Genomic DNA, 24,259 nt, shown 5'->3' with positions numbered 1-24,259 from the left:
GGCGGGGGTCTGAGGTGAAGGATCTGGAACCGCGGGGCGCGCTCCGAGGGACGGGCGTTAGGATGTGGGGCCCGAGGTCTGAGGTCCGGGCTCTGGGGTCTGAGGTAGCGGCTCTGGGCCGCCCCCTCCCCTTCCTCTCCGCCCGCCCCTGTGCCGCCCCCGTCGCTCCCGCTGCCCGCCCCCTTCCCCCCCCACGCTCCCCTCCCCTCCCCGCCCTCCGCCCCGCCCGCCCCGCCCGCGGGCGCCGCACCGACAAGATGGCGGCGGGTGGGAGCGGCGGGCGCGCGTCGTGCCCGCCGGGGGTCGGTCCGGGCGCGGGGGGCGGCCCGGGGCCCAGCGCCAACGCCGCCCCGGCCCCCGGCAACGCGGCCGCCGCCGCCGCCCCGGCCCCCGCCGCCCCCGGGCCGCCGCCGCCGCCGGGAGCAGGGCCGGGGCCGGGCGCGCAGGCCGCGGCGGGCGGGGAGCGGGCGGCCGAGGAGCCGGCGGCGGCGCCGGGGCGCGAGCCCGCCTACAACTGGCAGGCCACCAAGCCCACGGTGCAGGAGCGCTTCGCCTTCCTCTTCAACAACGAGGTGCTCTGCGACGTGCACTTCCTGGTGGGCAAGGGGCCCGGCGCGCAGCGCATCCCGGCGCACAGGTGGGGACCCCCGGGCCCCCCGCCCCGCGACCTCCTGCGCCCGGTGCCCCGTGCTTCCCCGCCTGTGACCCCCGCCCCCCGCCCACTCCGCCCTCGGAACCCAGGACCCCCAGACTCACAACCGCCACCCCCCGTGACCCTCCCCAGATCCTGACCCCACCCCCCTGACCCCCCCAGCCCCCGGTCCTCCTCTCTGGAAAAGGGGGCGGTGCTGGCCAAGGGCGCAGCACCCCCAGACTGCTGAGGGGGGTGGGGGTGGGGCTGATGTCAGCGCCCCGCCCACCCTGGTCCCTCTGACCCTGCTCCCCCAGCACCCCGGGACGGGGGGGAGGGGGGCGAGGCTGCTGCGTTGTTGGGGGAGGGGAGCTGGGGGCTCTCGCCTCTCTGCCTGGAGTGTCCCCAACCCGCTGTGAGGGTCCTCCCCGCCTTTCTCACGCGTGGCCTTTATTTAACCTGTACCTTCCAGATTCTTCTTTCCGGCTTTTTCTTGGTTATTTATGTACAACCGGGGCTAGATTCCTGCCGGAGAAGGTTCCAGGCCCGGGGTTGGGTCCTCAGGGCCTCCTCTGGCTGGTCTCTCTCTGTGTGTGGACTGCAGCCCTGTCCCCTGTCACCAGCATGGCCCCCCCCACCCCATGCTGGGACTGGGGGCTGGTCGGTTTGCCTGGGAGTGTGTCCCCCCGCACCTCCCTCCTGCCCGGTCCTGCGCCTAATACTGCTCAGTCCAGGCGGTTCTCCGCCAGCTTGCTGGGAGCACTCTCTCCCGCCCCCCGCCCCCCAGCCCTCTGGGGATGGGACGGGTAGATGCAGCTGGAAACCCCACCAGTGGGGGGACCTCAGGATTTCTGCTTGAGTGGAGCGAGGACATCAGGGGGGGCCCCCTGGGCACGGCTGACCTCAGGACACACACTTGATCACGTTTGAGGGACTGTTGGCTTGGTGGCAAAGTGGGGACCCCTGGTGAGAAGCAGGAGAGGGGCCCCGGGGCCTGGGGTTTGGTGGGAAACGGAGGTTAAGTAAGATAGGATGGGTGTGAGATTTAGTGAGAATTTCCAAGAGCAGGAGGGAGATACAGGGGCTGGGGGGTGACAACAGGGCCGACCTGCTCCAGGATCGACACCCTAGTGCAGGGCTCCCTGCTCAGGGATGTGGAGGCCTGGAGACGGGGGTAGCTGGGCAAGTGGGAGCCACAGCAAGGCCGGAGCAGAAGGGGTGAGGGGGCACCGCGGGCTGCAGTGACTGCATCTGCTTTGAGGGGTGGAATGGCCACAGACACGACGGGAGATGACGGGGGCTTGGTGGGGACCACAGAAATGGGGAGCAGAGGGCTCAGCAACCTCAGCTTGGTAAGGCCGTGGTTTGGCCGGTGAGGGGTCCCCTAGACTCCTGGCTCAAGCATCCCAGCAGGGGACAGGCTTGGGAGGGACACGTTGTGTTGGAGGGGCCGAGATGCCTGGTGGAGAAGGCCAGAGGCGATATGGGTCTGGGGTCTGCGGCGTGCAGGGGTCCAGAGCGATGGAGTGGATGGGGCGGCCTGGCGGAGCATGTGGACAGAGGAGGGTCGCTTAGGAATGTGGCAAGGAGCCGCCGAGAGTGGGGTCTGGGATCAGGCTCTTCTAGGGGTGGGGTGCGTGCCTGACGCCGATGATCACCATCAGACCGGCCCACCCAGGGGACCTGTCCCTGCTCGCGCCGCTCGCTGCACACCTTGCTGGTCCATGCAGCCGTCGGCTGTCCGCCGGGTCCTGGAACCCCCTGACCCTGTGTGCTCGGTGTCCAGAGGGCGTCCAGGGCCAGGCCAATGGCCCTTTTCTTGTCGCTTTGCCCAGCGTCGACACCCCACTCTATGGATCCCCCGAGGAAGGTTCTTTCTTTTCTGTCTTTGGGTTGTTATTTCATATGCATTGGTGACATTTTACCTGCGGTGATCAGGTAGATGACTGTCCAGTGAGTGACCCTGGGCTCGCTGTGCCTCAGTTTCTCCGTTTGTGAACCGGGACTGACCACCCAGATGCCTCCGTCCCGGGGCTGCTGGGAGGATCGAGAAGGTGACCCAGCCCAGTGCTCGTCACAGTGGCCCAGAGACGGACGAGCTTAAATAAATGTGGGGGTGACCCAACGCGTAAAAGAACGTCTGGATTGAACACATACGAGACGGGGGCAGACCCAGCGTTTCCTTCCGGGAGAATTGCTAATAATGTGGCGGATACTCCTGGCTGGACCTAATTCCCCTGCTCCTGGGTGGGGTGGACTTGGGGACTCACTTGTGAAGAGTAGATTGGAGAGCGGACGATGGTACCTGCCCATGGGGAGGCTGGTGGACCCCACCTTAGCCGGGCGGTCAAGGTCAACCTCAGGATGACATCGTGTGGGCCTCAGGGACTGGTTATGGGAAGTGACCAGAAGGGCACCTCACCTTGGTGTGTTCTTCCCCAAACCCATAACCGCAGTGGAGGGGTTGGTTGGTCGCTCCCAAAAAGGTGTGTCCACATCCTAACCCCCAGAACCTGTGAAGGGGACCTTGTTTGGAAAAAGGGTCTGTGCAGGTGTAATTAAGTTAACTAACTGTCTCAAGATCATCCTGGATTATCCGGCTGGGCCCTAAACCCGGTGACAAGTGTCCTTATAGGAGACACGCAGAGGAGAGACAGAGGAGGTGACCATGTGATGAAGGGAGGCAGAGCCTGGGGTGATGCGGCCACAAGCCCCGGGACGCTGGAGCCCCCAGAAGCTGGGAGAGGCAGGAAGGACCCTCCCCTGGAGCCTCCGGAGGGAGCGCGGCCCCGCCACACCTCGATCTCGGATGTCTGGCCTCCAGGACTGAGAGAGAATGACTTCCTCTTCTGTGAGGTGCCCCGGTTTGCAGTAGCCGGTTATAGCAGGCCTGGGAAACCAGCACATCCAGTCTGCTCACGAGAAAACCCTGGCGAACCCAACTCGGGGACGATGCGGGACCCCCGGCCAGTCCTCAAGACTGCCCAGCCCTGAGAACAAGGAAAGACGGAGAGACTGTCACAGCCAGGGGAGCCTAAGGGGAGAGAGAAATGCCATGTGGGCTCGTGGGTGGGGTGCCAGGGCAGAAAGGGGACGTTAGTGTCAGAACTGGTGACCTCGGAACAAGGTCTGAGGTGGCCTTGAAGAAGTGGAGTGGCGGAGGAGCTCATGCTGGTTGCACGGAAGGCCTTTGTGGTCTGGACCCACCGGCTCCCAGGGCCCAGGCTTGGGGTGGTCATGGGCTGGGGCTCAGAATGGCCGTGAACTCTGGGTGCAGGGTGACCTGGGCGTGGGAGACAGGAGGGCTGGGGTTGGGCGTGGGACCCCGGATCAGAGGTTGGCATTTGAGACGGTGGAAGGCGCTGGCCCCGGATAAGCTCAGGCCTCCCTTGGAGGGAAGAGGCCCCCACCCCCCCTTCACTCTTTCTCCATCTAACTTTCTGATGACTGATGTGTGTCTTAGGTTTGTCTCTGCCTTGCTGTGAGCAGGGTTTTGCCTCCCTCCTTCCCTCCTGCATTCCGAGCCCCCAGGAGAACGCCCGGCATGTAGTGGGTGCTCAGTAAATATGTGTCAGCCGACCTGCCTGAGTCCCAGGTCTCTGTTCTCTGGCGGGCCTCACTTGGAGGAAGTACCAGATATCTGCAGGGGAGCACTTTTGTACAAGTGGGGCGGTCCCACAAAATTAACACCTCAAATATCTTTATTCATTCTATCGTGGAAAATTCCGCAACACTGAGAAGTCTGGAAAGTGAAACAGTCTGTGGCCGAGGTCTCTTCTATTCCATCGATCTGTCTGTGTGTTCTTAGTCCACTAACGTTTGTTGATCACTGTGGCTTTACGGTGTCTTTTGAGAATTGCTGAGGAAATTCTTCCCAATTTTATTCTTTGTCAAGACTTTTTCGGTTGGTCTCACACATTGACTCTTCCAGAATCAATCACCCGTTCATCTGCCTGTCCGTCCGTCCATCCATCCATCCATCCATCCATCCATCATCCATCCATCCATCCATCCATCCACCCACCCATCCATCATCCATCCATCCATCATCCATCCATCCATCCACCCACCCATCCATCCATCCATCCATCCATCCACCCACCCACCCATCCATCCATCCATCATCCATCATCCATCCATCCATCCACCCATCCATCCATCATCCATCCATCCATTCATCCATCCATCCATCATCCACCCATCCATCCATCATCCATCATCCATCCATCCATCCACCCACCCATCCATCCATCCATCCATCCATCATCCATCCATCCATCATCCATCATCCATCCATCCACCCATCATCCATCCATCCACCCATCATCATCCATCCATCGATCCATCCATCCATCCATCCATCCACCCCCCCCACCCAGCCACCCACCCACCCATCCATTCATCCATCATCCATCATCCATCCACCCATCCATCCATCATCCATCATCCAGCCATCCATCCCTCCATCCACCCATCCATCCATCCATCATCCATCCATCCACCCATCCATCCATCATCCATCATCCATCCATCCATCCATCCATCCACCATCCATCCACCCATCCACCCATCCATCCATCCATCCATCCACCCATCCATCCATCATCCATCCACCCTCCATCCACCCATCCATCCACCCATCCATCCATCATCCATCCATTCACCCATCCACCCATCCATCCATCCACCCATCCATCCATCATCCGTCATCCATCCATCCATCCCTCCATCCACCCATCCATCCATGCATCATCCATCCATCCACCCATCCATCCATCATCCATCATCCATCCATCCATCCACCCACCATCCATCCACCCATCCACCCATCCATCCATCCATCCATCCATCCATCCACCCATCCATCCATCATCCATCCACCCTCCATCCACCCATCCATCCATCATCCATCCATCCACCCATCATCCATCATCCATCCATCCATCCATCCATCCATCATCCATCCATCCACCCATCATCCATCATCCATCCATCCACCCATCCATCCATCATCCATCCATCCATCCGTCCAACAATCGAACAGTCATTGAAACATGGTGCTGGCTACAGGGGATGAATATAACGAAACATCTCTCTCCTTGTGGAACTGACATTCTAGCGCAGCACCAGCAAACTTCTGTAAAGGGACAGAGAGTAAATATTTTTGGCGGGCCACATGGTCTCTGTCCCAACTACTTAATTCTGCCTCGGCAGCAGAGAAGCAACCACAGACAACACATAAAAGAGTGAGCCTGGCCGTGTTCCAATAAAACTTTATTTGCAAAAACAAGTGGTGGGCTGGATGTGGTCTGAGGGCCATAGTTTGCCGGCCCCAGGCCTAGTGGTTCCTTATGATCATTAGAATCAGTTTGTCAACTGCTAAAGGAAATTCCTGGGGAGATTGGTCTTCCCAAGATACCAGGTTGGGGAGAACTGCCAGTTTAGAGTACAGAGTGTATCCGGAACATCTCGCTCGCCATTTATTCCGGGCATTTTTGTGTCCTTAGGAAAGTTGTGTTGTTTTCTTCATGTGGCTCTTGCACGTTTATTGCTGAGTTTTTGCTTATTTTTTTTCTCTGCTGTGAATAATCTTTATTATATTTTTCTAGTTGGTTCTTGCTAGAAAGCTATAGCTTTTTTGCACATTTATTTTTTCTGATTTGAACAGGTTCTTTCTGAACCCTAATTGATTAGTGTTAATAATTTGTTCTATTGATTCTGTGGTCTGGCACTGTTCACTAGACTTTACCGTAATGGAATGTTCTAGATCTATGCTATCCAATACTAGCCGCTAGTCGCACGTGGCTACTGAGCATTTGAAATGTGGCTATTGCAATGGAGAAACTGAATCTTTTATTTAATTTAATTCAAACTTAGATTTAAATGGCCCTGTGTGGCCAGTAGCGACCATATTGGACAGCGTGGTCTTAAAATTTTTAATTAGAGAATCGTGTTACTGGTGATTGATTTTTCTTCCTCTTGCACCTTCTGCATCTTATTCTTTTCTGTTTTTTTTTTTTTTTGTGAGGAAGATCAGCCCTGAGCTAACATCCATGCTAATCCTCCTCTTTTTGCTGAGGAAGACCGGCTCTGAGCTAACATCTATTGCCAATCCTCCTCCTTTTTTTTCCCCCAAAGCCCCAGTAGATAGTTGTGTGTCATAGCTGCACATCCTTCTAGTTGCTGTATGTGGGACGCGGCCTCAGCATGGCCGGAGAAGCGGTGCGTCGGTGCGCGCCCGGGATCCGAACCCGGGCCGCCAGCAGCGGAGCGCACGCACTTAACCGCTAAGCCACGGGGCCAGCCCATATTCTTTTCTGTTCTTAACTGTGTTTCTGACCTCCAGGGCATGGCTCCAGGATAGAGGTAAGAGCACACAGTTTTCACAATTAAATGTGATCGATATTCGTTTCCCGACAAGGTCTCTTTGATGGAGTAAGGAAGTTTCTGTCCATCCTTGTTTGCTAAATGTTTTCATGAAGTGTGGGTGTGGGGTGTTATTGAGCACCTTGACTGGATTTTGGTTTGTTTGCTGTGATGATTGTCCATGTAGAAGATTTATACAGATCATTGAGCAACGACCACCATCGTCCAGTTTTGGAACGCTTCTGTCACCCCGGAAGGTTCCCTCTGTCCACTTGCACTTGGTCCCCACTCCCACCCCGAGCCCCAGGTTGTCACTGGTCTGCTTTCGGTCTCTCTAGTTTTGCCATTTGTAGAAGTTTCATATAATTGGAGTGATAAATGTGTAGTCTTCAGTCTGGCTTCTTTCTTTAGCGTCAAGTTTTTGAGGTTCATCCATGCTGTGTTGTGTCTCAGTGGCTCCTTTCTTTTTATCGCCAAAGTCACTCATTTGCTGCTAACTTCTGTTGTGTGGATGGACCACGGTTTGGAGGGCCCCGTCACCAGCTGATGGGCATATGGACCGTTTCCAGGGTTTCCCTGTGAGCGTTCGTGTACAAACCCGTGTGTGGAGAGAAATCCTGGGAGTGCACCGGTTGCATCTTAGGGTAACGCTTACTTCTGACATTTTAAGAAACTGCCAAACTGTTGTCCGAAGTGGCCACATGGTTCCACACCCGCCCAGCGGTGCAGAGACGAGTCAGGAATGTTCCCTCCTTCTCTGTTGTCTGGAAGAGTTTGCAGAGGGTTGGTGTTATTCCTTCTGCTCGGTAGACTCCCCTGCGAAGCCATCTGGGAACGGGCCTTACTTTGTGGGAAGATTTTTAATTACGAGTTCGTTTTCTTTACTTGGTGCGTTTGTTTTGATTTTCTCTTTCTCCACAAGTCAGTTTCGGCAGCTTGTGTCCTTCATCTAACTATCTAAGTTATCTTAGTTTGCTGGCATAACCTTGTTGTAAGATCCTTTCTGCTTCTTTGGGGTCTGTAGTGATGTTCCTTCTTTTCTTCCTGATTTTGGTCATTTGTATCTTTTTTTTCTTCATCAGTCTAGCTAAAGTTTTGTTGATTTCTTTTCTTCCAAAGAGCAACCTTTTGGGTTCGTTGATTTTCTCTGTTTTTCTATTTTCTTTTTTTTTTTGTGTGTGTGTGTGTGTGTGTGTGAGGAAGATCAGCCCTGAGCTAACATCTGCCAATCCTCCTCTTTTTGCTGAGGAAGACTGGCCCTGGGCTAACATCCATGCCCATCTTCCTCCACTTTATATGGGACGCCGCCACAGCGTGGTTGACAAGCAGTGCGTCGGTGTGCGCTCAGGATCTGAACCTGTGAACCCTGGGCTGCCGCAGTGGAGCGCGCGATCTTAACCGCTTGTGCCACCGGACCGGCCCCTCCTATTTTCAATTTCATTAATTTCAGTCTCATCTTGATTATTTCCTTCCTCCTTTGGGTTTGATTTGTTCTTCATGGTCTCGATTCTTGAGATGGAAGCTTACCTCATTGATTCTAGGTCTTTTTTAGTAGATAGATTATATTTAACACTCAGCACCATTTTAGCTACATCTTTTCCATTTTGATGTGTCGTATTTTCATCTTCATCCCAGTGAAGACATTTTCTCATTTCCCTGGTGTTTCTTTGACCCGTGGGTTACTTTATGTGTCATTTCATTTCCAAACATTTGGGGATTTCTCAGATTTCTTTCTGTTGTAGATCTGTGATTTAATTCCTCTGTGTTTGGGAACACGCTCTCACTGATTGCAATCCTTTTATGTGTATTTGTATCGTCTTGCACACAGTCTGTCCTGGAGAATGTTCCGCGTGCGCTTAGAAAGAACACACACTCTACCTTTGTTGGGTTGAGGGTTCTGTGAAGTTCAGTTTGGTCAGGTGGGCTGATGGGGCTGTTCTGTTCTGTGTCCTTGCCGATGTTCTGTCTGGTTCTGTCAGTTACTGAGAGTGCGGCGTGGACCCCTCTGACAGTAATTGTTGACTTACTCCTTTTAACACTCTGTTCCTGCTTGCTTTGCTTGGAACTCTGTTCCTAGGTCTGTGCACATTGATCTTTGTTGCCTGGTCCTGGGTCCTGACTGTCTGTTCATATGGAGTGTCCATTTCCTGTAATGTTCCTCGTCTCGCCGTCTGTCCTGTCTGGTATGAGTGCAGCCCCTCAGGCTCTCTCACGGCTTCCGTCCGCACCGTGTGTCTGTTCCCATCTTTCCACTTTCATCCCTTGAGACTCTGGATGCGGAGCAGTGATGCGTGTCCTTCTCAGGACCCACGATATCCATCCGTCCCATCTCATGATGTGAGCCCTGGTTATGGGGTCAGGTGGCGTCTGCGAGTTTCTCTACCGTAATGTCACCATGGTCCCCTGTAAATAGCTCTTCCCGCGGGATACTTGAGATCACACACCTCCCGTCTCTCCTCCTTTTGCCCACTGGTCGTAGCATCTAGGGGTGCTGGTTCTCGCTGGAAACAGTCATTAGTCTCGTGTTCACCATGTGGTGATTTTCTCTTTCCGTAACCCCTTCTGCATTTTTTTTTTAAAGATTTTATTTATTTATTTTTTCCCCCCAAAGCCCCAGTAGATAGTTGTACGTCATAGCTGCACATCCTTCTAGTTGCTGTATGTGGGACGCGGTCTCAGCATGGCCGGAGAAGCGGTGCATCAGTGCGCGCCCGGGATCTGAACCCGGGCCGCCAGCAGCGGAGCGCGCACACTCAACCGCTAAGTCACGGGGCCGGCCCCTCTTCTGCATTTATTAACTAGAATTCCCAAAGGAAGAGCTGTTCCCTGTCATAATTCCTCTGTCCATTCAGTCATTTATTTGTGTCATCGTGGACGTGTATCTCATCCCATAGGTCATCATCCAGCAGGAACACTGTTTGGTTTCTCACGTTGTCCCAGATTTGGCCATTGGGGGTCCTTAGAGGTGGCTCCTGTGTCCCTTCTACATTCCCCATCATGTTTGGAGCATTTCTTTACTTTCTGGCCCCACAGGACACTCCAGGCTCATCCTGTCCTTTCCCTGCCCGGCCCTGAAATCATCCATTTCTCCGAGGAGCCTCGTTCCTGTTGGTGGAGAACAGGATTTAGGAACCAAGATCTGGGCGCTGGTGTGCTCGCTGCTGCTGGAGTGTCACTGTTTAGAGGCCGCCTGAGCAGACAGAGCTGGGAAGTGTACTCACACACACATACCTGCATTTATTCCTATGTCTGTCTGTCTCTCCATCCATCCGTCCACCCACCCGCCCACCTACAAGCCATGAGATCGTCTTGATATCTCTGAATCTGGTGCATTCTGGTCCCCCCCCCCCATTTTTCACTCTCTCCCCCATGATGAGACCCCTGGCTCTCATTCTCCACAACACATTTGCTTAGTTGTATGATTCTAGAATATTCATAAAGTCATTTCAGAGTGTGAACCCCTCTTCTGTGAAAAGTAAATTTACTAAGTAGAGTACAGTATGGTGTACAGTTCTTTTGGCCTTAACTTGTTTTCCAAAGCTACTTAGGTGGTCTTTTCTTCCTTGCCCCCTCGGGGTAGTATGTCACCATGTCGTTTTTTTTATTGAGGGAGATTGTCCCTGAGCTAACATCTGTGCCAATCCTCCTCTACTTTGTATGTGGGACACCGCCACAGCATGGCTGATGAGTGGCATATGTATGCGCCTGGGATCCAGACCCGCAAACCTGGGCCACTGAAGTGGAGCGCACCAAACTTAACCACTACGCCATGGGGCCGGCCCCAATGTCCTTTTTTTTTAATTTTAAGTTTTTAAATTGTGGTAAATATGCATAATATAAAACTTACTGTCTTAACCATTTTTAAGTGCACAGCTCAGTGGCATGAAGCACATTCATGTTGTCGTGCAACCATCCCGTCTATTCATCTCCAGAACTTTCCATCTTCCCAAACTGAAACTCTGTCCCCATGAAGCACTGACTCCCCCTCCCCTCCCCCAGCCCCCGGCCCCACCATCCACTTTCTGTGTCTGTGGATGTGACTCCTCTAGGGGTCTCCTGTGAGTGGGTCACACAGTATCTGCCCTTCTGTGTCTGGTTCTCTCACTGAGCATCGTGTGTTCAGGGTCCATCCACAGTGTAACTGTGTCAGGGCTTCACTCCTTTTCACGGCCAAGTAATATTCCAGTGTGTGGATGGACACGTTGTGTTTATCTCTTCACCCACTGTAGGATCTTTGGGTGTGTCCACCTTTTGGCTGATATGAACATGCTGCTGTGGACGTGGGTGTACAGGTTTTGTGTGGATGTGTGTGTTCATTTCTCGGGTACATACGTAGGAGTGGAATTGCTGGGTCACATGGGAACTCCATGTTTAACCATCTGAGGAACCACCAGACTGTTCTCCACAGCAGCTGCACCCCTTGCATTCCCACCAGCCATGCATGAACGCCCTGATTTCAGTGCATTCTGTCATCTCGTCATTGTCCATGTTTCTTTATGCTAGCCATCCTAGTGGGTGAGGTGCATTTATTGTTCTGTTTTTGGAGACGGAAGGAGAAGGGAGGGTAGAAGACACATGGGGGTGCCAGCCGGGCGTGGGGCAGGAGGCAAGAGCGAGCAGAGGCGCTGAGGGAGCAGACTTGATGGCCGGAACCTGAAGGCCACGAGGGGGTCTGACCAGGAGGGGCCAGGTGGGTGGGCCGTGGGTGAAGGAGCCTTGGGGATGGGGCAGACCCGCTCAGACCTACCAGCCTTTCCAGGTCCTGGGGTTTGTCACCATGTCCACCGCCAAGGGCACCGAGGGTGCGTGAGATCCTTGACCGCCCCGCCTCGAGTGGCTCTGCAAAGACGTTGCCAGGCCCAGATGAGCGGCCTTATTTCTGCCTTTGAATCGTTTTCCCCGCAGGAGATCAAGATGCTTTTTTAAGTCTAGAAAGAAAGGATGAACAGGAAGGCACTTTATTTATGGAGCGTGTGTGGGAGTGCATCGAAGGGGCTTGGGGACCTGGCTGCTGTGGTGAATGGGCGAGGGGGGACGCAGGTGAGGCTGGCAGCTAAATGGGGCATGAGCGTCCTGGGGCGGATAAACTACCGAGCTTTACCCCCTCTCGGTCCTGGAATCCACTCGTTCATGAGATCACAGTGGGCAGGGCTGCGCTCCCTCTGGAGGCTCCAGGGGAGGGTCCTTCCTGCCTCTCCCAGCCTCTGGGGGCTCTGGCGTCCCTGGGCTTGTGGCCGCATCACCCCAATCTCTGCCTCGTCTTCATGTGGGCTTGTCATCTGTGTGTCCAAATGTCCCTCTTTTCATAAGGACACCAGTCATTGCATTTGGACCCCCCCCGGATTAGGGTGACCTCATCTTGACTAATGACATCGCAACAACCCTGTTTCCAAGTGAGGTTCATTCTGATCCAGGTGGACGTGACTTTGGGGGCCACTGTTCACCCACTGTGCCCAGTTTCCCACCTAGCCCTCTGTCTCTGGTCTGGCCCTTGGGGTGTGGGCGAGCCCTGGGTGGGGCTGTGGACTAGACGAGGGCCTGGGGGCTCACGTCCCACGATGGAGAAGATGGAGCTGAGGAGGGAGAGGGGCTTCTCCCCGTGTAGAGTAGGGGACTGCCCGGCCTAGGGTTCGTCGGGAGCTGTGGGGAGGTCTCCCAAGGCACCGGGCAGAGGCCGGGAAGTGGGATGTGGGGGCTGACTCTACCTTGTCTGCTGATGGCTGAACCCTCCAGAGGTTTCCAGGTGGGAGTGGCTGCTCAGAGCCCTGCATTTGTTGTGGTGGGGACCCTGGGAGGATGTATGATGCAAGGACCTCACAGACCTGGGGACAGGCGCTCTACAGCGGGCAGACCACAGGGCCATAGACCCACAGCTGTCTCTGCCTCCCTGGGGGGAGGCTGGCATGGGTTGGGCCCTGGGACCGTGGATGGACAGCACAGAGTGGGTGCGTCACACTGGGCAGAACCCACAGTCCTGCCTGCAGCTATCAACCTCCTAACGCCTCCTCATATTCCTGCCCTTCCCTTGGCCTCGACACCCTTCCCGACAGACTCAGCCTGGCTCACATGTCCCTGCCAGGCCTTCCCAGACCCCAGCTCCCTTCAGGGTCCTGCATTCTCCTTCCTCCCCTGCTGTCAGGCCTTCTGTACACTTGACTTGTGTCTGCCCCCCTCCAAGAAGGTTGGGGCCCCAGTGTGTGAGGTGTGTGTCGAGAGAGGAGGTGTGTGTCGAGTGGGTGAGTGAGTGAATGAATGAGTGAGCGAGTGAGGGAATGAGGGAGTGAGGGAGTGAGTGAATGAGCGAGTGAGTGTGAGGGAGTGAGGGAGGGAGTGAGTGAATGAGGGAGTGAGTGAATGAGTGTGAGGGAGTGAGTGAGTGAGGGAGTGAGGGAATACTGAGGGAGTGAGGGAGTGAGTGAATGAGGGAGTGAGGGAATGGGGAATGAATGAGCAAGTAAGGGAGGGAGGGAGTGAGGGAATGAGGGAGTGAGTGAATACGTGAGTGAGGGAGTGAATGAGGGAGTGAGTGAATGGGGAATGAATGAGCAAGTAAGGGAGGGAGGGAAGGAGGGAGTGACAGTTGGTCGGAGACCAGAGAGCCTGGATCATTTTGCCCCTGGGGAGATGATTTCTCTTTCTGGCCTCTTGTTGCTAATGATCCGTGGACTCGCCCTCTCGCTCCTCTGCCTTCCTTCTAGAAGCATCCGCCACCAGGATGCCCTGGGCGCGGCGTCGGCTGGGGGTGCTGGCAGAGGAGGCACTGCTGCGGCACCTCCTGGGCTCCAGCGGGCACACTGGCCTCACAGAGGCCCCTGGACAGCTCCTGGGCTCGGGCGCCGGGGACAGGCGGGGCCACGCGGAGGGTAACCGGGGTCTTCTCTGACTCGCCAGGTTCGTGCTGGCCGTGGGCAGCGCCGTCTTCGATGCCATGTTCAACGGGGGAATGGCCACGACGTCCACCGAGATCGAGCTGCCCGATGTGGAGCCGGCTGCCTTCCTGGCCCTGCTCAAGTAAGACTTTCCAGATCCTTCACCCAGTGGGGGCAGGACGGACAAGGCTGATGTCTTAAAGTTTATAGACGGGCTCATGAAGAAAATAAAGACCCCTGGTGACCGCCTCCAGAGCCCTTGGCTCCGTGGAGATTTCTAGAACTCGTCTCCACAGTGAGGGGGGCCCTGGAGGTCCCCTGTCTTTATTTTTGCCTTTTTTTTAATCAAGATGTAATTTACATACCATACAATTCAGTGGTTTTTAGTATATTCAGAGAGTTGTGCAATCACCACCTCTCTTTTATTCCAGAACATTCCCCCATCCCAAAAAGAAACCCCATACTTGTTAGCAGTCACTCCCTACCCCCTGGCAACCACGAACCCACTTTCCATCTGTGGATGTGCCTGTTCTGGACATTTCACATCAATGGAATCACACACCGTGTGTCCTTCTGTGTCTGGTTCTCTCGCTGAGCGTCCTGTTTCGAGGTCCATCCACATTGTAGGGTGTATGCGAGTCCCCCATTTTGATCTTTCGTAGTCGATAGAGTTTTCAAAGAAGTAGTGTAAGGTGAGAATTTTAAATCCCACCTGGATTTTTTCCTTTTGAGTTTCAGAATTTTTTCTCCAGTATCTTAAAGCAGATACAGTGAATGCCCAGGGTAGGGGGCTGCACACAGACCCCAGGAAATGGTGACAACTTTTACGAGAGTGGAGGAGGGGAGGCACCAGGCAGCGAGGAGGGAGCTGGGCCTTCTGTGTGGAGGCCGGAGGACGGCGAGCTCTCGAGAACTTGCACACTGTTCTCCTTGCTCAGCCGAGCCCGATTCTCCCACTTCTGGAAGTGCTAGGTGTAAATTGTAGGTAACTTTAAAGATTACCACAAACAGTTAAAACAGCTTTTTAAACATAGAGTTTAGTTTTCCCTTCTGATTATAAAAATGGCACAGCTCACACCGCCAAAAAAAATATTAAGAAAATACTGAAAACCATATATACAAAAATGGAGTTCCCCTCCAGCTCCCCTCTCAGACAACCACAACAGAATCCTGGCTGCTCCCTCCAGGCTTGTGCCCTGTTTGTGTCATAAGCTTGCAGCCCCCTCTCTGCCCCATCATGTCGCCATCCCCTCTTTTCTCACCCAGTGTCCAGAATTTGCCATTGGATATCATTTTGTTCCGGCTGCTTCTGTCTGTGGATGCCCCATGATCCTTGATTCTATCTAATAGTGTTGGAGCCTGGGGGCCCGACCCAGCGTCTCCCCGATTGCCGATAGCACTCTGTGGAACAATCTTGTTTATTGTCTTATGTACCTTCTCAGATCATTCCCTCAGACCGGGGGCCCGAAGACTGCGAGGGAAAGTGTTTTCGGCTGTGCGGCCACATGGGCTCTGCCTCCACTACTCACCTCGGCCACTGTCACTGCAAAAGCAGCCGTGGATGATTTGTAAACTATGAGCAGGGCCGTGTGTCAATAAAACTTTATTTACAAAAACAGGAGCCAGAGCCACAATGAGATATTGCTTCACGTCCACCAGATGGCTATTATAAAAAAAAAATGGAAAATGACAAATGTTGGCAAGAATCTGGAGAAATTGAGACCCTCGTGCACTTCTGGTGGGAATCTGAAATGGGGCAGCCACTGTGGAAACAGTCTGGAGGTTCCTCAAAAAATTAAACAGAGAATCACCATATGACCCATATGTCCTGGGGACATCCCCGAGAGAAGCGAGAACAGGGGCTCAAATATGTGCACACTCAGGTTCACAGCAGCCTGATTCACAGTAGACAAAGGTGGAAACACAAGTGTCCATGGACAGATGATGGATACACACAATGTGTCCATCCACACACTGGAATATTACTCAGCCATGAAAAGGAAGGAGATTCTGACACCTGCTTCAAAGTGGATGGAGCTTGAGGACACGATGCTCAGTGACATGAGCCAGACACAGAAGGACAGACACTGTGTGATCCCCTCACAGGAGGCCCCTAGAGGAGTCACAGCCACAGAGACAGAAAGTGGATGGTGGGGCCAGGGGCTGGGGGAGGGGAGGGGGAGTCAGTGTTTCATGGGGACAGAGTCTCAGTTTGGGAGGATGAGAAGGTTCTGGAGACGGATGGTGGGGATGGCTGCACAACAGTGTGAATGTGCTTCATGCCCCTGAGCTGTGCACTTAAAATGGTGAGGACGGTAAATATTATGTGTATTTTGTCGTAATTTGAAAAATAAAAGTGACGTCCATTAAAAAAAAACTCAACAACAGGTGACAGGTTGCAGTTTGCTAGACCTGCCTCTGATTCAGCTCGGGTGGGAGGCCGGGTGGAAGGCTGTTCTCCCGTCTCTGTCTCCCCGTCTCTGTCTCCCTCTCTGTCTCTCGGTTTTGATGAATACTGCGCAGTTGCCCCCGTGAGAGGGCTGACACGTCACCGTTGTGACACACACCATTGGCGTGTGAGGGGTTCACCTGTCTCCTCCGCACGTGTTGTGGCCTGTCCCCATTACAGGGGCCCCCCGGCACTGCTGACCTCGGGGCCGGGTCACTCTCTGGGGGCCGCCCGGGGTGCTGTGGGTGTCGAGCAGCATCCCTGGCCTCCTCGGTGCAGGGTCTCCTGGCCCCGCGGGACTCCCCCTGCTGTTGTGTGGCCTTGTGCTTGGGCTTCCGGTGCATTCTCAGGGGGTCCCGGCACCCAGCAGAGGGGCGCCTCTCCAGGCACGTACTCTTGCTGCTCGGAGCTGTGTCCCCACCAGCCGAGCGCCGACCTCCACGTGGGGTGGGCCAGCGGGGGTCACGGTGTCCGTGAGTGTGACTCAGGCCGCCCCTCTGGTCCTGCGATTTGCCCAAAGTCCCTGAGCTTTGCAGTCAGGCCTGACGTCCAGTACGGAGGGGTGGGGACCTCTCCGAGTCCCAGGGCAGATCCCACGGTGCCCACGGGCCCCCTGGTGGGGACAGAAGCAGGCCTGCTGTGTAGACTTGTTTCCCAGGTGGAGGATGGGTGGGTCAGCTGCTGGCTAGTTCTCACGGGTGATGTCTTTGCCAGGTCATGTCTGCAGGTCAGAGGGCAGCAGATGCTGGTTCTAGAAGGTCCCTCGGGGCCGGCCTGTGGGCTGGGGGCTGAGGCCGGGTCCCACTGGCTGGGTCTGAGGGTCCGAGTGGAGCCGCCGGCTGTGGAGGTCAGGCCGGGTGGCTCCTGCCTCACGGCCGCCGCGTCCCCCTCCAGGTTTCTCTACTCGGACGAGGTGCAGATCGGACCCGAGACGGTCATGACCACGCTGTACACGGCCAAGAAGTACGCGGTGCCCGCGCTCGAGGCGCACTGCGTGGAGTTCCTGAAGAAGAACCTCAGGGCCGACAACGCCTTCATGCTGCTCACGCAGGTGCGGCGGCCCGGGCGGGGGGGCAGCCCCGCGGGGGGGGGGGCACTGAGTCACTCTGAAGGGCCCGAGCGGGGGCCGAGGCCGGCCCAGCATCTGCTGTGAGTTGTGGGGCGGGGGTGTCCGGCCGGCGCAGCAGAGCGGGCGCAGAGGGTGTCGGCGCCTCGTTGCCCACCAGCTCCCCAGGCAGAGGGAACCAGTGTCCTCCCTCCCTGGTCCCCGGCCCGTGGGCGAGCGTCCGAGGACGCAGTGGCACTGCTGACCGTCGGGATGGTCAGAGGCCGGCGCGTGTGTGTCCTGCGGTCATTCCAGGCCCTCTCCGCAGGGGTCCCGCTCGACCCGAGGGGACGGGGCCCGGCTCCCCAGGGTCCATCCTGTCGGCTGTCCGCGCTGGGCGCTGCGGCTTTAGGGGTAGACGGACCCCTGACCCCGGCGCCGTTACTGCAAGTCTGTGAACTTTGAGGGAGAGAATCTCGCCGGCCCCTTGGGCTGACACCCGTGTGGACACCCAGGCCCCCGAGACCAGAGACCTGTGACAAGTCTCCACCAGGGGCCGGGTGTTGAGGCGCTCTCTCCCCCTCGCCAGGCGCGCCTCTTTGACGAACCGCAGCTTGCCAGCCTGTGCCTGGAGAACATCGACAAAAACACGGCGGACGCCATCACGGCCGAGGGCTTCACGGACATCGACCTGGGTAGGGCGCGGGCTGCGAGCGGGTTGGCTCCCTCCTGCAGGGGCCCGGGCGGGCCACCCCCTCACTGGACGGTGGCATCGGACGGTGGGCGGGCGTGGCCCTGGCCGGTGTCCGGGCACCGACGCCAGCTGACGCGCCCCCGCCCCCACAGACACTCTAGTGGCCGTCCTGGAGCGGGACACCCTGGGCATCCGGGAGGTGCGCCTGTTCAACGCCGTCGTCCGCTGGTCTGAGGCCGAGTGTCAGCGGCAGCAGCTGCAGGTGACGCCCGAGAACAAGCGGAAGGTTCTGGGCAAGGCGCTGGCCCTCATCCGCTTCCCGCTGATGACCATCGAGGAGTTTGCTGCAGGTAACGGTCAGGGGGGCGAGGCTGCTCCGGAGGAGCGTGACCCCCAGGGACCCCGCGTGTGACTCGGTCACGTGTCCCCCGGCCGGGCCACCCCGGGTCCGGTGCCGGCTGTGTGTCCACCGTGCGAGCCCCCTGCCAGGAACCACGTGTGTGCTCTGTGTGCCGATGACAAACCCGCGTGTCCTCGTGGAAGCCTGGACCGTGCCTGGAGTGTGAACCCGGAGTGACCCGCTGTTCCCGCCCTCCTGTGTCTCCGTGTCCCCCCGTGTCTCACTGTCCGCGTGTGTGTATGAGTGTCCCCGTCTCGGGCTCGCGTCCTGGGGGCCGGGCTCTGGCGTCAGCGTCCTTGACAGGCCCCGTGGAGGGGCGGGAAGTGGCCGCTGCTGCAGGGCCTGGGGCTCAGGGCCAGTGTGTGGACGCCCATGTCCTGGGGCCACGAGGCGCTGGTGGCCCCCTTGGAACCCCCTCCCCTGGGGCTGGGCCTCTCCCTCAAGTCAGTCTCGTGGCTGCTGCCGCTGTGGCCCTGGAGCCAAACAGGCCGGGAAGGTTCTGGATGGGGCTCCGTGACGCAGCCCTGTGCCTGGCACGCACCCACCGTTCTATCTCCCCCGCTCCCACCCGGTCTTGGGGTCACCAGATTTAGCAACACAGCACACAAATAATTTTTTAGTGTAAATGTCTCCCGTCTGCTGGCTGGGGCATCCTTATTCTATGGGTCAGACTTCTTCACCTGAAATTCAGACGTGGCTGGGAACCCTGCGTTTTGTCTGGCAGTCCACAGTGTACACGGTGCTGGGGTCACCTCCGAGACCGTCCCTGCGCTCTGGGGTCACTCAGTCATCAGATATCCCGTGGACCAGGCCCCGGCAGTGGGTGGTGACCGAGGCAGCCTGGGCACTGCGGACGCCCGGCCGGGTCACTCTCTGGGGGACCGTCCTGGGCACTGTGGGGGGGTGGAGCAGCATCCCTGGCCCCCACACTGATGCCAGGAGCTCCCCCAGTTGTGACGACCACAGACGTCCCCAGACGTCGCCCGGTGTCCTCTGGGGGAGTTGGGATTCCCGGTGGAGCTATGGCTAGAGGGTTCGATCACCCGTCCCCCCAAGACACCTGGGAGCCTCGCTGGGCCCCTCCTGCAGCCACTCTCCTTGCGGTCCCCCAGCCCACCTGGGTCTCAGGCCCCTGCGACGCCGCCCACCTGGAAGCACTGTCCCCTCGCCCTCGGAATGGAGCCTCCTGCGGCCCCCGCGCCGCTCCTCCCACGAGGGCCCCACTTGCCGCCGGGAGGGACGGTGTGTGTGGCCCGTCCCTGTGCCGTGGGCGCCCACGGGGCTGCGGCCCTTTGTCACGCTGTGTGTTGTAGAAAATCTCCTGCTTGTGATGTTCCACTTGAAAATACGAGAAAGTAGAAATTTGGAGCCCCCACCCCCTGTCTGCCCCGGCTGAGCACACCACGGGCGAGGGCTGATGTATTCTTTCTGCATTTTCTTTGCAGAGATTAAAGGCAACAATGGTTAACGTTCTGAATTCCATTTTGTATCTTCCTTATTCACGGCACCCGTGGAAACCTGGTTCCCCGTTGTTGGGATCTCTCTGTGTTGGCCGTGAGCACGGCTGGGGCCGGCCTGCTGTAGAAATGAGTTCCGAGTTGGCAAAGGACAGATTCGTGTAGAGCTCGAGGACGGTGCGGGCCGAGGCCGGTGTCCTGCGTTCTGTCCTGGTGGCGGAAGGGTGACGGGCAGGGGCATGCGTGAGGCTCCTGGCCCCCAGTTTCCACCCGTGGCCCTGCGGCCCCCAGCCCCGCGTGTGGCTTCCCAGTCGCCGTCACATCTCTGAATTTGGGGCTCCCCCTCCCAGACCCCTCTCCAGCTCGCGCCTGTCTGTCTTGGTCGCTGTCATCTTCACGGCCCTCCCCCCCCCCAGGAGCCCCGGGCTGCTTCCAGCTGCGAGTCACCCCTCAGCCGCCGATGGCCCCGTGTGTGGACCGGCAGGGCGGCCACCTGCTCGGTGAACCAGAGGTGGTCCCCAAGGGGTGGTCCCCGAGGGGCGGTCCCAGTGGAGGCCGGGTGCAGGGAGGGGACTTTGCCCAATGAGCTGTGAATCAGTGTCAGCCCGTGTCTGCGGGGGACTCGTCCCCAGTGCCGGGCCGCCCGGACCCTAACGTTTGCAGGAAACCGGACGTCACGCTGAGACACCGCGGAGTGGAGGTGCCTGTCCCGGCATCGGGGTCTCTGAGCCCTCGGGGCTCCCCCGGCGACCCTCCCGCGCCCTCCCGGCGTCAGGCCGGCCTGCCGCCCACCCACCGCCCCTGTGCCCGCAGGGCCGGCGCAGTCGGGCATCCTCGTGGACCGCGAGGTGGTCAGCCTCTTCCTGCACTTCACCGTCAACCCCAAGCCGCGCGTGGACTTCATCGACCGGCCGCGCTGCTGCCTGCGCGGGAAGGAGTGCAGCATCAACCGCTTCCAGCAGGTGGAGAGCCGCTGGGGCTACAGCGGCACCAGCGACCGCATCAGGTGCGCGGGGCGGGGCGCGGGGACGGGGGACGGGGACCGGGCGCAGGCGGCGAGCGGGCGGCGGTCCCTAGGAGGTGCGTCCTGCGGCCGCGGCCGCGGCCCATCCCGAAGCCTCCGGCCCCCAGCGCAGGAGGCTCCCCCGTCCGTGTTCCGGGCGCACTGGTTGTGGGGGTCTCCCGGAGTTCAGCGTCTCGCTCTCCGTCCGCGCCAGGTTCTCGGTGAACAAGCGCATCTTCGTGGTTGGCTTCGGGCTCTACGGCTCCATCCACGGGCCCACGGATTACCAAGTGAACATCCAGGTACCTGCCCCCGTCCCGCCGTGCGCCCCGCCCCCAGACCCCGCCCCCAGTCTGCTCCGCCCTGGGCCCGCCCTCCCAGAGCCCACCGCCAGGCCCCGCCCCATGTCCTAACCCCGGTCCGCCCCCTCCGTCGCCCTCCCCGGCGAGAGTCTGCTCTGTGTCCCGCCCCCGCGATGGGCCCCCTCCCCAGCCCCCATCGGCCTCCTCGCGGGTCCCAGGCCAACCCCGCGCCGGGCCCGGGGGTAGGGCTCTGCCCTCGGGCCGGGCCTCCGTGGGGCCCCCGGGTGAGCGCCCGGCTCCTGCCTGCAGATCATCCACACGGACAGCAACACCGTCCTGGGCCAGAACGACACCGGCTTCAGCTGCGACGGCTCGGCCAGCACCTTCCGGGTCATGTTCAAGGAGCCGGTGGAGGTGCTGCCCAACGTCAACTACACGGCCTGCGCCACGCTCAAGGTGGGCCCCACCCGGACCACAACCCCAACCCTGAGCCCTGAACCCCAGCCAGGACCCTGACCCCAACCCTGGGACCCCACCCAGGACCCCCAAATCAACCCCAATCCCCAAACCCCACCCAGGACCCGGACCCCCCAACTCCACCTAGGACCCCCCACCTCGACCCCTATCCCTGAACCTCACCCGGGACGCAGATCCGTGAACCCTACCCAGGACGCTGACCCCGACTCCAAGCCTGACTTGACCCCAATCCTGATCCCCAAACCCAACTCTGATTCCTGAACCCTGTCCAAGAGCCCCACCCTGACCTCTGACCCCAACCCTGACTCAGATCCTGTCTCTGACCCCTGAACCCTACCCAAGACCTTGGTCCCCCGACTCCCACTCCACTGGCCCCCTCCAGTGGTGTGGGGCTGGGAGGGAGTGACCATCATTGTTGACGTGGAGGCCTGCTGCCTGGAGGCCCCCACAGCACAGACACCTGGGGGGCTCTGCTGCCTCACCCAGTTGGGGTTCCCGAGCTCCGTCCACCGTGGCACATCCTCCCCGACCTGTGGGGTCCTGACTGCGCCGTTGACCCACCCCGCAGGGCCCGGACTCCCACTATGGCACCAAGGGCCTGCGCAAGGTGACCCACGAGTCGCCCACGACGGGGGCCAAGACGTGCTTCACCTTCTGCTACGCAGCCGGGAACAACAACGGCACGTCCGTGGAGGACGGCCAGATCCCCGAGGTCATCTTCTACACCTAGGCCGCCCGGCCCCCAGCGCGTCCCGGAGGACAGCCGGGCCCTGTGGTCATCTTCTACACCTAGGCCGCCCGGCCCCCAGCGCGTCCCCCTGGAGGATGGCTGGGTCCCCGAGGTCATCTTCCACACCTAGGCCGCCCGGCCCCCAGCGTGTCCCCCTGGAGGATGGCTGGGTCCCCGAGGTCATCTTCCACACCTAGGCCGCCTGGCCCGCAGCGCGTCCCGGAGGACGGCCGGGCCACCACATCACCTCGTACAAGTAGGTGCCCCACACCTCAGGCCAAGCCCTTGGTGGGCCCCCCACGCTGCCTGCCCTCCCCGGCCACGTTTCCGGGCGTCTCCGTGGGGCGAGTGTGGCTGCCTGGTGAGAAGAGCCGGGGTGGGCGGGCCCGTCTGAGACAATCCCTCAGGACTCCGCGGGCAGACTGGCCTGCCCCCGCCCCAAGCCAGGGTCTGCCAGGCCCTGGGTGGGGGTGTCCCGCCCACCGTCCCTGCAGCTCAGGGCCGCAGACCGGCCACCAGTCCCGTAGGACTCGGGCAGGACATCGTCTCCTGTTTGTTAACTGCACACAGCAATGCAGCCTGTATTCCCCTTTCTCTGGTAGGAGCCGGGACGTTGGGGGCCCTCCTGCTGCCTGTGGGTGGGTCTTGTGTTCCTTTTGGTCTGGTCTGTTAGGTGGGGACGCTCAGGCCACCCCAACCCCGGCCCCCAGGATGCTGGCCTGAGCCCTGGGGAGTAGGACTCCTGGTGGGGGCTCGAGCCCCCTGGAGGCCGTGCAGGCTGGCTTCCCGCCAGGCCCAGGTCCACCCTGTCCAGCCTCTCTGGACGGGCCCCTCCCGGCCCCTGCAGCCCAGGGCACAGGCCGCAGACCCTGTCCGCCTGGGAGGGCGATACTTTGGGCCAGCCACGTCCCCGCGGGCCCACACCCCCATGCATACTGCAGTCCCCCACCGGCCCCGAGTGAGCGCTCCGCCCAGAGGTGCTGGAGGGCGCAGCCCCTCCCCAGCCCCCAGATCTCCCACCCAATGTGTTTCTGCCCCAGTGATTTCTGCTGGACCCTGTGTCCTCCCCGAAGCCATGAATGGTGTGCCCTCCTCACACCACACCCCCAAATGATTTTTTTTAATAAAGGAAAGAAACACCCCCCAACCTGCGTGCTTCTTCCCATCAGAGCAGTGGGACCCTGGTGGCTTTGAGACCCAGCCCGTCTTCCTGTGGCTGTCTCCCCCACTGTGAGGGGCCCGTGACCCCGCCCGCACCTCAAATGGCCATCTCCCGACACAGACTTCTCACCCCAGGGCAGCCAGAGCATGTGGGGCTCTGGGGGGTTTGGGACTCTCCCTGTGCCCTCTGTCCTCCTCTGCACGAAACCTCTCGGCTCCTGGCCTGCCCCTGCTGTGCAGCAGTGGGACCCCCGGGGAGGGTGGGCTGTCTGGGCACAGCCACCGGCAGGTGAGGCCACACCGTGGGGCTGTGCCCAGGAGGGGCCCCTGGAGCCTGCTGCAGTGAGCTGTGCGGGGGTCCTGTGGGCTCTGCCTCTGGACCTGGGGCTGCGCCTGGCACAATGCAGCAGGCACCCAGGAAGCTTCCACTCGGTCCCCAGGCCGCACCTGTGCAGGGGCAGGTAACCAGACCTGGGCTGCCCTGCGTGGGACTACTGTTGTCATGACAACGTCCAGCATCCTGCAGAAATTACAAAGTGTGCTGAGAAACAGAAAATGGAAACACGCCCCCGCATGTTTCAGAAACCGGCGTTATCAGAGAATTCATATATTGAAGGCAGTAGAGGAAATGACGGACGAAACAGAAGCAATAATGGAGAATTTCCAGAGTTGGAA

At 58.7% G+C, this 24,259-nt stretch overlaps 2 protein-coding genes across 3 annotated transcripts in view; one reads left to right on the top strand and one right to left on the bottom strand.

Annotated features, from left to right (window-relative positions):
* Nucleotides 1-24,259, bottom strand: part of SCAMP4 (secretory carrier membrane protein 4) — a 230,835-nt gene that overhangs the window by 178,462 nt on the left and 28,114 nt on the right. The window lies entirely within an intron of this gene.
* On the top strand, nucleotides 249-23,570 carry BTBD2 (BTB domain containing 2). The gene is made up of 9 exons (XM_058537633.1): nucleotides 249-637; nucleotides 13,889-14,008; nucleotides 17,210-17,366; nucleotides 17,950-18,055; nucleotides 18,207-18,404; nucleotides 20,725-20,917; nucleotides 21,129-21,216; nucleotides 21,526-21,672; nucleotides 22,262-23,570. Exons 1-9 carry the CDS (start codon nucleotides 258-260, stop codon nucleotides 22,421-22,423), a joined length of 1,551 nt encoding a protein of 516 aa, XP_058393616.1. The 5' UTR covers nucleotides 249-257; the 3' UTR covers nucleotides 22,424-23,570.

The sequence above is a fragment of the Diceros bicornis genome, unplaced genomic scaffold (assembly GCF_020826845.1).
Source record: "Diceros bicornis minor isolate mBicDic1 unplaced genomic scaffold, mDicBic1.mat.cur scaffold_67_ctg1, whole genome shotgun sequence".
In the NCBI taxonomy this organism is placed as follows: domain Eukaryota; kingdom Metazoa; phylum Chordata; class Mammalia; order Perissodactyla; family Rhinocerotidae; genus Diceros; species Diceros bicornis.
Note: the sequence above shows the minus strand (reverse complement) of the source record. Positions and strands in the feature narration are given on the sequence as shown.

What these genes read in the sequence shown, in the direction of transcription:
- BTBD2 (XM_058537633.1), top strand. Translation starts at nt 258, where the DNA reads ATGGCGGCGGGTGGGAGCGGCGGGCGCGCGTCGTGCCCGCCGGGGGTC. An exon ending in GCCTTCCTGGCCCTGCTCAA is followed by an intron (nt 14,009 to 17,209) that starts GTAAGACTTTCC and finishes GTCCCCCTCCAG; the next exon opens with GTTTCTCTACTCGGACGAGG. An exon ending in GGCACCAGCGACCGCATCAG is followed by an intron (nt 20,918 to 21,128) that starts GTGCGCGGGGCG and finishes CGTCCGCGCCAG; the next exon opens with GTTCTCGGTGAACAAGCGCA.